Here is a 15326-nt window from a genome sequence, read left to right as displayed (position 1 = left end):
CAAAGTTTTACATTGCCTGGAATGTCTTTGTTATGAGAGAGAGAGAGAGAGAGAGAGAGAGAGAGAGATTTACGGTCACGTTCTTTATCACCCTCTCACTCACGGTGATGTTGCTGATACAGGAGTTCTCCGTAGTTGTTTGAGACTAAAGGTAAAGATAGCTTATGCTCTAACAAATAATGCAGACCTGAACTAAATATATAACCGGCCGCTATGTTTGCTCAGGTTTCGATGATGATGTCATGTTCTGGCTGTGGTTCCTGCAAGGCAACTCTGCCAGGACTGTAAAGATGTCTGGGATGGACATGTCAAGAAGTTTCTTTTCCCTCCTCCACTATTTGGAGAGCTTACAGCACAGTGACACCAACATTAATTTCCTGATCGCAGGAAAGGAGGAGTCGATTTTGCTGTTTTGGGATCCACACTAGCTGCAATGGTCCAAGTTAATGTCATGACATACTGGAAGCCAAGTAAGACTGTGGAGAAGCAAGCTAAAAAAATATTTTTCAATCACTAAAATGCCACTGCATTTTGGCACTTCTCTGAGGTAAAGAATGAAGATGAAACAATCGAAGGCAGTCTTTTCTCTCCTCTCCATGGATTGCAGCTAAGCGGGTAGAGGATAGGTATAGGCCACTGTCTTGAAAAAGCTCTCGCTTCCCAGATTTGAATTTTGGAGGAGAGATAGCCTCTGTCTGAAGCTGAGCCTGTTCCACCTTGTCCAAAAAACCCTGTAGTGCCTGAAGTTCTTCACCCCCTGTAACACAGAAAGAGTCATTGTTAAACAGGATACAGAAGCATTACAGAGGTCAAGGAAGAGAAGAAATCAGGTATTTTAGCTCGTGGCTTTAGCTCGTAAACTTATAAAGCACTTGAAAACTTTAACCCTCTAGTATACTGCAAAAAAGTTACACAGTTTGCTGTTTTGGGATCCCACTAGCTGCAATGGTCCAAGTTAATGTCATGACATACTGGAAGCCAAGTAAGACTGTGGAGAAGCAAGCTAAAAAAATATTTTTCAATCACTAAAAGGATATTTAACTTAATTAATATTTATCACCTATACTTGCCTATGAAGCACATACACTGTATAAGACTGCACAGTGTAATACCTGGTTATCCAGTCTGCTGTTCTTACTGTGTCGTGTGTTTTATGTCTTTTATTTATCAATGTTATTATTGTATTGTATTGCCTCATATTAGCAAAGACACTGTGCTTCCATATCCTATAAAAATAGCTCTAATTTTGTCCGGATCTGCAATGGTAATTTCATAAGCGGTAAATAATTTACAGACATCACATGCAAAGAACAAAAACAATATCAAAGTTAACAAAAACATGCTACAGGCATCAGCTGTGGTACCCAACAAAATTTAATTTTACCAGTGTTTTTTTAAAGGTTCCACAACCAAAAGGGTGGGTTCAGTTTGATGTTGCATATTTGCAGTGATGGAAAGTAAAGTAAGCTCTAGACATATTCACATAGGCACCATCTCTAGATTGAACACAGCATATTCACATAGGCACCATCTCTAGATTGAACACAGCATATTCACATAGGCACCATCTCTAGAATGAACACAGCATATTCAAATAGGCACCATCTGTAGATTGAACACAGCATATTCACATAGGCACCATCTCTAGAATGAACACAGCATATTCAAATAGGCACCAGCTCTAGACTGAACACAGCATATTCAGATAGGCACCATCTCTAGATTGAACACAGCATATTCACATAGGCACCAGCTCTAGACTGAACACAGCATATTCACATAGGCACCATCTCTAGAATGAACACAGCATATTCACATAGGCACCATCTCTAGATTGAACACAGCATATTCACATAGGCACCATCTCTAGAATGAACACAGCATATTCACATAGGCACCAACTCTAGATTGAACACAGCATATTCAGATGCCATCTCTAGATTGAACACGGCATATTCAGATGCCATCCTTAGAATGAACACAGCATATTCACATAAGCACCATCTCTAGATTGAACACAGCATATTCACATAAGCACCATCTCTAGATTGAACACAGCATATTCACATAGGCACCATCTCTAGATTGAACACAGCATATTCACATAGGCATCATCTCTAGAATGAACACAGCAGAGTCAGACTACATCTGTAGCTTGAACACAGCATATTCACACAGGCAACATCTGTAGATTGAACACAACATATTCACACAGGCAGGCAAGCTCTATACATCCTCTTACACAGCATGTTCAAAGTCAGCAGATCCACAGTTTCTCCTCCAACACAATTAAAGAGTCTTTGCAGCCCGGACGTGGCATTTGTTGATCAACGCCTTTTTGACTCTTGTTTTTTCAACAGGAGTCCAGCCAGCCAGGGTCCCACAGTTCATTACATAAGCTGCACAAATGAAAGAAAACAAATGTAAAATGATTTATATGAAAATAATGAATGATACACATTCACTCATCCTATTTTTTTTCTACTGCTAACCTAGGTCAGAATGTTCTGATATTTGTGTGTATTGGGGAATAATTAATGATACAACACTTTAAAAAAATAAAAATGACAGTCCTGTGGGATGAATGCACACTTAGGAAAAAAACATTTAAACAAAATGTGCACTGTACTTAGAATTCCATTGACTTTCTTTCTGTTGAGGGCCGTCTTCCCATCTGGCACCTTTCCATGTTTTCCGAACGCCACTGCATTTTGGCACTTCTCTGAGGTAAAGAATGAAGATGAAACAATCGAAGGCAGTCTTTTCTCTCCTCTCCATGGATTGCAGCTAAGCGGGTAGAGGATAGGTATAGGCCACTGTCTTGAAAAAGCTCTCGCTTCCCAGATTTGAATTTTGGAGGAGAGATAGCCTCTGTCTGAAGCTGAGCCTGTTCCACCTTGTCCAAAAAACCCTGTAGTGCCTGAAGTTCTTCACCCCCTGTAACACAGAAAGAGTCATTGTTAAACAGGATACAGAAGCATTACAGAGGTCAAGGAAGAGAAGAAATCAGGTATTTTAGCTCGTGGCTTTAGCTCGTAAACTTATAAAGCACTTGAAAACTTTAACCCTCTAGTATACTGCAAAAAAGTTACACTTGTGCACTTGAGGTCCAGTGTGTAATAATTGTCAAGGTCCTCCCCCTCGTGATGCCACGGCCCTACAGTCCTTCTTGGGCCTCACGGGGTGGTATACAAAGTTCATCCCCTGCTATGCCTCTGTTTTGGAACCTCTTTGTGCTCTGCTGAGGAAAAATGTAGAATTTAAATGGACTGATGCTGCCCAAGAGGCTTTTTCACAAATCAAAGAACTGATAGCTACAAGCCCAGCGCTTACACTGTTCGACCCTGCTCTCCCTACTCTCGTCACTACGGACGCCTGTGACTACGGCATAGGTGCAGTGCTCACACAGCTACACGGGGACACTGAAAAGACTGTTGCATTTGCATCCAGGTCCCTTACTGACTGTGAGAGGAAATACTCTATCATAGAGAAGGAGGCTCTGGCTTGTGTGTGGTCAGCTGAGCTTTGGCGCACGTACCTGTGGGGAAGACACTTCACCCTGCGCACAGACCATAGCCCACTTACTGCCCTGCTGTCCACCAAAGGCTTCGGAAGAGCAGGTATGAGGATTTTGAGATGGTCTGCTCGCCTTATGTGCTTTAACTACACTGTGGAATTCAAGCCAGGTCACGATAACGTCATAGCAGACTGTTTGTCACGCATGCCCCTGCCGTCTTCTGACCCACAAGAGCAGGTTGAGGACATCATAGCAATGGTGTCTGTGGACTTGGCAGCTGTTACTACAGAGCAGCTACATACTGCCTACCAAGATTGCCCAGTGCTGCAGCAGGTTATGGCTTATCTAAGAAATGGTTGGCCCCGGACAGCTAAAGGCCTTGATCCTGCTCTTCTACTCACCGAGTTGTGTTTCCCCCGACTCTGCAGCCACAACTCATACAGCTTGCCCACGACACTCACCAAGGTATGGTGAGGACTAAACAAAGACTTAGGGAGCTTTATTGGTGGCCTGGTATGGACTCTGATGTTGAAGCTGCCGTTAAGTCATGCACCACCTGCTCCCAACATGACAAAACCGCCATAACCAGAGCTGCCCCACTGCAACCGGTGCCCCTTCCCAATGTAGCCTGGGAAAAACTTGCCATGGATATTGTGGGCCCATTCCACTCTGCTCCGCCTGACTGCCATTTTGCCATCACATTGGTGGACTATTACAGTAAATGGCCTGAAATAGCATTTACCTCAGATGTGACATCCGCTACTGTCATTGCATTCTTTTCTGCCGTTTTCAGCCGTGAAGGCAACCCCCTGGAACTTGTGACTGACAACGGCCCTTCATTTGTGTCTGCCCTTTGTCACAGACTTCCTCCTCACTTATCGAGCAGCTCCCCATGCATTGACTCAAGTCTCCCCTGCTGAACTTCTGTTTGGCCGTCCATTCCGCACCAAATTGAACATCAAAAACATTGCTTTGCCTTGCGCGTCTGCTCAGCCTGAGGCTTTGAGAGACACTGTGACTCTGAAACAAGCCAAAGTAAAGCGCTATGTGGATGAACGTTGTGGTGCACAGTCAAGTTTCAGTGTGGTTCCTATGTTTGGATCAGGAAGCTAGGAATCATAAAGAAAGGACACTCCAAGTTCACATAGCCCCTCCGAGTTGTTGCTCAGAAAGGCCCGGCAACCTACAAACTTTCTGATGGTAAAGTGTGGAACGCTGTGCACCTGTCCCTTGCAAGTTTCCCCTCCCCTGGGGTGCATACAACCAGTACCTGGGTACAGCCCTAGAGGATATTTATAAGCCCCCTTAGACCCCCCCGCCTGCTCGACCATCTCCCAGGCCCCAGCGGAGTCGCAGGCAGATTCGGCCGCCTGCATGGCTGGGAGGTTTTGCCACCTGAACTCTGCCTTTTTAAAAAGGGGCAGAATGTGGTGTGATGTGTGGACTGTTACTTGTGTCCAATTTGATTTATGGACTGTTACAAGTTCACAATTGATAATGTTATGGACAATTCTAATTAATGTATTTTTCCACGTGAAGCTCTTTACAGTCAGCACAAGACTACAGAAAATTGTTGGTAACGTACAAGTGTTTCGCTGAAAAGTACTGTTTACAGATTTTAGGGAATACTGGGATATTCAGAAGCTAATTTCAGTTTGTTTTTTATTTCATAATTACTTACTATGCAAGGTTGGTTACTATTGAAGTGTTGACACAGCTAAACGTTCACTATCTGTTCGTATTTTCATGAGAGGAATTATTCCTAAAAAAAAAAAGAGTGTGTGCCTGCATAAATATATCATGCCAGTAGGTGGCAGTGTCACTCCATGTAATTCATGTATCGTGAATATACGAGGCACTTGTATCTGACTTCTGAGTAGTAAACACCGGTCCTCTGAAGTAGCTTGCCTGCTAGCTTTCTTTCATTTTTACAACACAACAGTATTCAGATAAAGGGGAAGACTATTAAGCCTGATCAAGAGTGTGAGGTATGTATTCAGGGAAAGTTTGTTTGTTCAAACCCGAAGAAGAGCAGAAGCTCCCTTACAGATGGTGCACACAGACCTAGCAAGTCCAGTAGCTAATGAGTCTGTTGATTAGAGGTGGGTGCAATTCATCAATGTGGCGATGCATCGCGATGCTTCACGTGACGATTCGGCATCGATTAATTAACGTCGATGCTTTGCTAGGTCCGCGCATTTAGACAGAAGGCGGCAAATTGGCGGTCTGTTTTGGTCCGCCAATTTGACGCCTCTGAGGGTACACTTACTGCCGCCTCCATTGCTATCTAAATCCGAGGCGTCAATGTGCCGGCAAATGCGGGACATGGGCGGAGGTGTCGATAACGTGCACTGTTGTGCGACCCGCAGCCGGGAGTTTTAAAACCAGGAAACAGCTGATCAAAGCAGTCAGTTCATCACTTCATCCGCGGATGTCAAGATGAGCAACTGGAAAGCCGCTGAGATCCGGGAGATGCTACCGTCTCCTCGGTCTCTGTAGCGGACAGCTAGCGGACACAACCAAACAGCTAGTAGCTGCTGACTGTCAGCTGTTGTGTAGCGGCAAGCTACGAACGGTCGCTACTTTCAAATTAAAAGCCCCCCGCTAAGAACCCAGTTCCAAAATCCAATGGGGTGCAATGTAAAGCTCTTATTTTGAAGACAACTTTGTTGTCACTGATCACTGCCCAACTTCGTGCTTCACGCCACGTCACGTCACATGTTTACGCCTCATTAAATCCAGGGCTTGACTGTTTTCAGTGTTTTCCGCCAATAGAGGGGGCTCTCCTGCAAGTGGAGCTTTCCCTGGTCAAAGTTAAGTAGGTCAAAGTGCAAATGTTTACATAGTCATAAAATAAAATATTTTGTGTCTTTGAAAAATACAAGTCAAATGTTCAAAAAACCTTGCTATTTACTTTATGAGTGTAGTTTTAGAGGAACTGAGTTAATTGATAGGCTATTTATTTACAAATATAGCCATAGATGAAGACAAAATCAATCTTATCTTATCTTATCTTATCTAAAAAGCATTAAAAATTGCAATAATCGAAGAATCGTGGCCAATAATCGAATCGAAGCTCCCATAATCGAAATCGAATCGAATCGTAAGGTACCCTTGTTGGAACACCCCTACTGTTGATGGGTACAAATATGTGCAGTCATTCACTGATGATTGTTCAAATGCAGTTTTTTTATACTGTCTTAAGACAAAGAGTGATACGGTGCAGGCAGCTGAAAAGTTCCTAGCAGATACTGCCCCTTATGGAAAGATAAAGTGTATCAGATCTGACAACGGCACAGAGTTTATATGCAGGGATTTCCAGACCCTGTTAAGGAAGAATGGTATCAAGCACGAGACATCAGCCCTGTATTCACCTCACCAAAACGGTAGCGCTGAGAGGGGCTGGCGTAAATGGGCAGATGTATGCTAATTGAAAGTCAGCTACCCGGCCATAGTACGCAACAGATGCTTTAATAAGCGAACAGGGAAGACCCCTTACCAGATGCTGACAGATAAAAAGCCACATTTGTCCAAAATGCAGAAATTTGGATCTGTATGTTACACATACAAACAGAACAAAGGAAAGCTTGATTCCATATGTGACCAGGGACTTTTTGTCTGTTATGACAAGAACAGCCCCGCTTATTTGGTTTATCATCCTGACACTGAGAAGATTCAAAAACACAGATTTGTTAAATTTGTGAACAAGATCAACAGTGATTTTTACAAGTATTCTGTATAAAACACTCTTCTTGAAGCAATGAGGTTGTTGAGTATTACAGACATTTATAATAAAAAGATGTGTGAAACAAATGTGGTCAAAGGCAGGAAACTGAAGACTGAGAAGGACCTTACTTGTACAGTCGTGGACCTCCAGGCAGCCTCTTAGCCTCTATTTCTCAACTACTAATGACATCAATGCAAGCTCTAAGTGTATCAGTACATGCTACAGATGTGTTGTCTGCCTTGGCTTTATTGTATTTTTTGTGTTGCGTTTGACTTATCAGGTTTATTTTATACGTCGTACAGCTGTATCTTTCTGCAGTTATGTTTTGACATCTAGAAATGATCATGTATGTTGTATTTTATTTACAATCAATGATTTACTGCAGTAGTTGATTTACTGATTTGAACCAATGAATGTTTTTTGCACTTTAAAGAGATGCATGCTGTTGACTAAAGCAATAGATTTCTATGAATGTATTCTTTAAGTTTTAGCAATCGTGTAAGGAAAATATGTTTTGTTAAAAATAATTTGTATATTTTGTAATTTGCTTGTTGACAGTTCGTTATATGAGGGTTGTTTCAAAGAGAAACAGCAGCTGCAGTGGTGATAATGAGAGTTTCAAACAGCAGTTTCATGCCACATTTTTCAGTATCTAAATTCTTAAATTCTGAAGAGTCCTGATTTGAAAGCTATTACAGCCTGACACTGTTGCCAATATTGATTTTGCCATATCAAAGTTATTATAGAAAGATGTCCTTTTGTTTTATTTGTTATGCTTTAATATGCTTTCCAAATATATGATGACAGTTCACTGAAAATGTTAAATTGGAGCCTTTTCAGGGTTTTTTCTTTTAATATATGTCCTCTTTTCTTTCCCGATGCCTGACCACATTTTAGGCATAACGCTGTTGTTAAATCACAACACCAGTTCCCTAAAAGACTGACGATCCTTATTGAAATTTATACGTGCCTGCTGGGAAACGTATGCTTACTCTCAACACGTACAAACATTTTATACTAATAGTTTATAGCACTTACTGCCCTTACTTCAAATTCTTGTCCAAATGTTACCCTATACCAGTATGACCTTTTTCAAGTGTTCATTTTGAAATCATCTGTTGTTAATGAGAGCCATATGTAAATCTTATCACATTATTGGTATTTCAGCGCACAAATGGCAGCTTTATACATCCATTAATCTGACCTGACTTTTATCAACACGTCACCCAGTTTAAAACCTGTGTTGCAGTAGTCTTTTGTTTTATAAAGAGTGAACATCTGAGGATTGTTGCTGAAGCAGCAGATGTAGCAACAATGCCTTGAGTACCATATTTGCAACTCCTCTCAATGCCAAAATGCACATTTGTGCAGTGGAAAGACTTGACCACTAAAAGATTAAAATGACTCAAGTCAGTCTGTGACAGAATATGCTGGCAGAGACATTTAATGGTAATTTGAACTCAAACTTAAATGGTGCAATTCTTTCTTGTTTTCATTTGCGTGACTCTCCAGTGTGTCAATGTGTTCACGCAGTTCAGTTGTTTACTTTGAATTATACCTGGCTTTGTTTTGTTTTTCTGATATTGCAAGAAGGAAAATATGAAGTCACAGTGTTTATGCTTAAGACAGGGGTATCAAAATTCTTCCCAGTTCGTTTTTCATGTTATCTTGTTCTCCTAAAACCCTTTCACATACTGCATTTGGGAAATGAGTTGAAGATGCAGCTTTATGTCATTTAAGTGTTGTGCTCACATCACACGAGGCACCATAATGTAGTGCTTCATGCAACAGTAACAGGGAGTTTTGGGTTACATTTGGCTATCAATAATAATTAATGATTATCAGGTATAATTATTATTATGATTACTAATAAGATCCAATTTACATTAGATCACCTCAGGGCACCACCCTTGAAGAAGGGAAAAGATAGCCAATTCACCAAATCAGTCTCAGAAAAGGTACTAAACTGTTTGTAACTCTGATTAATAATTAATTTAATAACTACAGCCAATATTCAATCATCAATCAATCAATCAATCAATCTTTATTATCCCCCAAGGGGGCAATTGTCTGTGCAACAGTGGTCCACACTTACACAACACCCAGTCAGCACACATACAGAATAAGAATAAAATAAAAATAAAACGGCACACTACGAATAATACATGTCACCGTAATTTAAATAGATAAATAAATAAATCAATACTCATACAGTGGGTACGTTAAGAGGAATTCACAAGCGCTATCACCGCAGGGATGAAAGAATTTTTATGGCGATTGGTCTTACACTTTGGGAGAGCGAATCTGCGACCTGAAGGAAGAAGCTGAAATTCTTTGAACAAGGGGTGGGACGTGTCCACCAGAATTCTCTGGGCCTTTGCAAGGGCTCTCACCTTATACAGGTCAGAGATGTTGTCTAGATTGGTACCTGTAATCTTAGTGCAGACTTTGACAATGCTTTGAATTCTATTCTTGTTCTGCAGAGACAGTGTGCCAAACCAGCTGATAAAAGAAAAGGTTAAAACAGATTCAATAAAACAAATATAAAACATTCTCATAAAAGTGTTATCCATGTTAAAGCTACGAAGTCTGCGAAGAAAGTGCATCCGCTGGTGTGCTTTTTTACAAACAGCATCCACCTGGTGTTCAAATGTCAACTTGTGGTCAAACATGATTCCCAAGTATTTATGACCCTAGACAATTTCCACCGGCTGATCTCCAATAATAGTGGGAGAGATGGTTGAGGGAGATTTCCCAAAGTCAATTACCATCTCTTTTGTCTTGGAGACGTTTAATTCCAAGAAGGATGTTTTGCACCAGTCAGTGAATTCAGTCATTGCCACACTATTATCTGTATCTTTCCTGTTAAGCAGAGACACAACGACCGAGTCATCGGCAAACTTCAAAAAGTGACTCCCCTCCTGCTGGCTTCTACACATGTTTGTGTATAGAATATATAATAAGGGGGATAGGACACAGCCTTGAGGTGAGCCTGTGGAAGAAATGAGGGCGTCTGAAAGAACGCCGTTCACTTTTACCCGTTGAGGCCTTTCAGTCAAAAAGTCCATTAGCCAGCTTATGAGGCCGGGGTCAATGTGGATGCTCTGCAGCCTATCTGCAAGGATATGGGGCTGAATACAGTTAAAAGCTGAAGTAAAATCGATAAAAACAAGTCGTACTAGAGTCTTAGCACCTTCTAAATGAGTTAAAATCATATGAAGGAGTGTACTTGTGGCATCATCTACACCTCTACCTGACCTGTAGGCAAATTGGAGTGGGTCTAAAATTCCATGGACCATGCTCAAAAGGTCAGCCTTTACAATCCGTTCAAGGGTTTTCATAAGTAAAGAGGTGAGCGCCACTGGCCTGTAGTCATTAGCTATTTTTGGAGTTTTACCCTTGGGAACAGGGATAATAGTTGACTCTTTCCAGAGACGAGGAACCTTTTGATGCTGGAGTGAAGAGCTAAAAATGAAACAGAAGATATCTGTAAGCTGTTCGGCACAGTTTTTCAGAAGGCGTCCTCCAATCCCATCAGGCCCTGGGCTTTTCCTTGTTTTCACTGAACGGAAGAGACTCTGGACCCTACTCCTATCAATGTGTACACTGTTTTGTGCAAAAGCGACATTCTTAAAAGCAGACAATTCATTGTTAAAATCATAAACATTGAAACGATTATAAAACATATTCAGTTCGTTTGACAGATCAAAATCAGACTCTCCATTTAGGGAGATGGGATGTTGTTTTGTCTGCATACCCAACATAGACTTAACCCCCTCCCATGCAGGACGTGGGTTACCAGTTGCGAACATATTCACAACCCTGTCTTTATATTTCAGTTTAGCAATCTTAATCTCCTTTTTCACTTGCTTTTGGAGTGCTCTGTCCTCTATCAGGTCCCCTTTATGAAAACTGATATTCCGCTGGTTTATAGTAAATTTGAGGGACTTAGAAACCCAGGGTTTATTGTTTGAATATATAGAAAAAGATTTCTGTGGGATGACAAGATTCTCGCAGAAAGTGATATATGACGTCACTGTCTCTGTAAGTTCATCAAGATTTTGGCAAGAACTTTTAAAAACACCCCAGTCTGTACAGTCAAAACAGTCTTGGAGACACAGCACAGACTCCTCCGACCAATGCGGAACCAAACGTCGTTCCGGTTTGTTTCTCCTCAGGAGCGGTTTATAGGACGGAACCAAATAAACAGTGTTATGATCGGACGCACCGAGTGGGGCTCTGCACAGAGCTTTATAAGCCCCTTTAACGGATCCATAACACAAGTCTAAGCATCTCGTAAGACGTGTAGGGAAAGTCACATACTGATGGAAGTTGCATAAAGATTTCCTCAGGTCACAGTGATTAAAATCGCCCATCACAAAGTTCGGTGCGTCCGGCGAAAGTGACTGAAGTCGGTGCACTGTTCTCACAACAACCTGAGTGGCCGTGTCGGTGTTAGCCCTGGGGTGGATGTACACCAGTGTGATAAACAGCTGAGGAAATTCCCTTGGCAGGTAAAACGGTCGCAATGATATGGATAGAAGTTGACTCACGAACAAGTGCCGTTTTACACCAGTTCTTGTTTACATACAGGCACAGCCCTCCACCAGCTGATTTACCCGTCACCGTAGCATCCCTGTCCAGGCGAAATGGTTCCCCAAATCCTTCTATTTCCATATCGGCATCAGAATCGTGCTCCTTTAGCCAAGTCTCCGTGAAGGCCAGAAGACAGGCACTTTTATACTCCGGTAAAAACTTCACATTTGCCCTGAGCTCATCCACTTTGTTCCGAAGAGACTGGGAGTTTGACAGGAGAATCGTAGGGAGCGGTATACGACGGTGTCCCAGTCTTTTCATTCTCTGATGCACACCGCCACGTCTCCCTCTTTTCCTCGCCGCTGGCTTGTACTCTCGGCTCCGATTCTGAACTGGTGGATCCAGCCCGGAAATCTCCGGGGGGAGATCTGCCGGGAGTTCGGCTGCATCAACTTTGCAGTGGCGCAACGAAAGGAGAAAGTCGCGGCCATACTGAAGACGCTCTCTTAGCACGCAGAGTCCACGAAGAGAGTGACACAAAAGCACTAAAATCAAAAAGCACCCTGCTAAACTGAGGTGAGCCATTGGTCCTGTACGTATTCCACACTGATGAGTATTTAATTTAGTAATTTAAAAGGAGCAAACAACACACACCGCACTTCACACGACCCCCCTGCTGCTTGTCGCCATTACCAGCGCCATACTCTAGACAAGGTCTAGATCCCTGATCCCTGACCACCTGTTATTACCATAACAGCTAGTAATGGTCTAAGGATTTTGGAGTTCTTGACAGAGTAGAGGTTGGCAACATTCACTCTTGTACAATATTAAATAGACAGCCTGAAGGTTCAAAGTCTTTTATATACACAAAGATGAAACACACTAACATGTACTATATACAGGTGTGTGTGTGTGTGTGTGTGTGTCTGGCAGAACAAAGAAACAATGGTGGTCACTGATATCACATGTGGGTGTGATATGCTCCAGGCTCAAGGTGTGTGTGTGTGTGTGTGTGTGTGTGTGTGTGTGTGTGTGTGTGTGTGTGTGTGTGTGTGTGTGTGTGTGTGTGTGTGTGTGTGTGTGTGCGTGCGTGCGTGCGTGCGTGCGTGCGTGCGTGCGTGCGTGCGTGCGTGCGTGCGTGTGTGTTGTGATGCCAGGTTATAGAAGATGGTTAGTTGCATGCAAAGACCCTGAGTCTGTGTGAAGCATCATTCAACATTCAACGTCGAATTAGCTGTCTAGGAAAGCAAACTACCAATAACCTGACCTGAGATCACAATAACACTCAAACAGTGGACAATTTGTCTCTGTGCACTGACCTGTACAGCGTCTCAAGGTAATTGGTTCCATAGGCCCTCCTGGTGAAGTCCGACAGGTCGAACTGAATCTGGTTCCAGCCATCGTCCAGCATCACTGGCATGGTGCAGAGCAACGGGTCCACTCGCGTCGTGCTTCGGTAGGTACTCAACCGAAACCGCCGGCGAATGTTTTTATCATCCAGCACCTGAAAGTTTAAAGATGGGAGAATATGTCCACTTTACTTGTTTATACCACCACAACATGGAACAGGTCGGTATCTGTGAGAGTGAATATATCCTACCTCGACTTCAAAGGTGAAATACTTCTTCAGATTCTTGACGATCAGAACAAGAATGGGAAGCTTGATGCCCAGTGTCTTCTTGGGGTCTGCAGGACATGTTATGTAGGTGGTACTACAGAGAAGAGAAGAGATGAGGGTGCTTTAATGAGTTGCCCTGAGCTGAAGAATCAGTTCAACAGACACAAACTCCCCAGACGTTTGCCCCCTCGACCTCCAACACCTGGGAGCGGATGTCGTCGTCTGTGACTCTCTCGATGCGACCATTCCTCGCCTGTGTACACACAGAAAATTATGCAGTCAATCGAAATATAGTTAGTAAGCTTTAGCACGACCAGCTAAGGAAGCTTGATAAGCTTCATAGCATCCACTCTGAATCGCTGCTTACCTTTTCATCCCATATCTGAAGCGGTTTGCTGCCGATGCTGTAGAAAATAGACAAGAATCTGCTCTGAAATGTGTTTTTAAACATCTTCTCTGAGTTGTGTTCGTCCACGATCGCTTTTCACGTGTTCAATACAATGACGAGGTTAGCAACAGATTTAGTTAGTAAACACTGTTTACTTACTAAATCTGTTGCTAACCTCTTCATTATTTCGTGTTGCTAAGAATGGAATATTTAAGTGGTTCTATGGTGGTTGTTAGGTGACGCAGCTTGTATTTCAGCTTGTATTCCTACTAAGCTTCTGATTGGCTGCTCTTCTAACCCCAGCAAGAGCAACCAATCAAGCCAATTAGAGGCAGATTAGGGCGGGTCTTTGTGGAATGAGTTTAATAATAAAACCCAAATCTTCAATTTGAGGGCTCATTTAGTGGTTTTGACTAATTGAGTCCCAATGATTATTATAAATGAGCTTTTTCCACATTCATTTTATGTATGATAACAAACCAAGATAATAGAGTTGATCCAACTTCCAAAATATCCTAGAAGTAATTTAGGATTCATGCCCAGTACTGACAATCAAGCCAGCCCAAAGCACCAGTTTTACTCATGAAGTCCTCTAACCAAAATATTGAATATACCTCAGCTTCTATATATCAGAACTCCTTCCCCCCACTAAATCCCACTAAAGTGTCAAGTGGGACATCCTTCCTCTCTGTCTCCAGCACTTTAAACAAGCCGGACCAGGATAGATCTGACAAAGGTTTCAAATATTTGAACAAGTCAAGAAAGTTTTAATCAAACATTAACCAGGCACTCTGTAAAATGACATCACCAGCGATGCAACATAAGTCAAAAGTCCCTTATTACTTTCATAAGAAACCAAGATGAATTCATCTGCTACAGCAGTTTGACATTTTGACACACACTAAAACACACACACACACACACACACACACACACACACACACACACACACACACAGACACACACACACACACACACACACACACACACACACACACACACACACACACGCTGGAGTGGTGGCCATCTCTCAGGTTGTTCATGTCACAGCTGATCTCTAGACCAGACGACTGGTGACACGGTTTACTTGACACTCATGCTACCGGTGGTGTATATAATTATAATTACACAAATTTATATTATTGATTCATTTCTCTACACAAAGAAATGATCATGTAAATGTTTTTATGAGTCTCACTTTAAGACTTAAATGGGAATAAAAACAGATATTTATTTCTATTGATACAATTAGTTGTGTTAAGTTGTGTTAAGTTGTGTAATTGTGTTAGTTGTTACTCTAATAGTCACTTGCACTTTGTAGTTAAATAAAAATGAACCATTACACTTCTAATAACATGGCCTGCAGCAAACACAACCTTTGTAAATGTTTTTTATTTCTTGTTTTATTTTCATGCAAGGCGATGGACATAATATATAGATAAAAATATAGATATTATTGTGAAAGTCCTCCTCAGAAATGTCTGACTAGATACTTTTTTTTTTTTTACATATTTGTGCTTGTCAGAATCACGAGTGTTTA

The 15326-nt window shown here is 42.0% G+C and overlaps 1 protein-coding gene across 2 annotated transcripts; it reads right to left on the bottom strand.

Moving 5' to 3' along the window:
• Positions 1–1356: 1356 nt before the first annotated feature.
• LOC311259670 (cilia- and flagella-associated protein 20-like) lies at positions 1357–13943 on the bottom strand. Of its 2 annotated transcripts, XM_084356952.1 has the most exons (6): positions 13766–13943; positions 13601–13651; positions 13381–13492; positions 13100–13284; positions 2630–2937; positions 1357–2399 (listed from the first exon to the last, which is right to left on the bottom strand). In XM_084356952.1, exons 1-5 carry the CDS (start codon positions 13771–13773, stop codon positions 2931–2933), a joined length of 363 nt encoding a protein of 120 aa, XP_084213078.1. In that variant the 5' UTR covers positions 13774–13943; the 3' UTR covers positions 1357–2399; positions 2630–2930. The 2 variants fall into 2 exon arrangements, with proteins under 2 accessions (XP_084213078.1, XP_084213079.1); XM_084356953.1 differs by lacking the exon at positions 13601–13651.
• Between the last annotated feature and the right edge of the window lie 1383 nt (positions 13944–15326).

The sequence above is a fragment of the Pagrus pagrus genome (genome assembly GCF_965226575.1).
Source record: "Pagrus pagrus genome assembly, chromosome: 7".
NCBI classification, from domain to species: domain Eukaryota; kingdom Metazoa; phylum Chordata; class Actinopteri; order Spariformes; family Sparidae; genus Pagrus; species Pagrus pagrus.
This window is presented reverse-complemented; position numbering and strand designations above follow the sequence as displayed.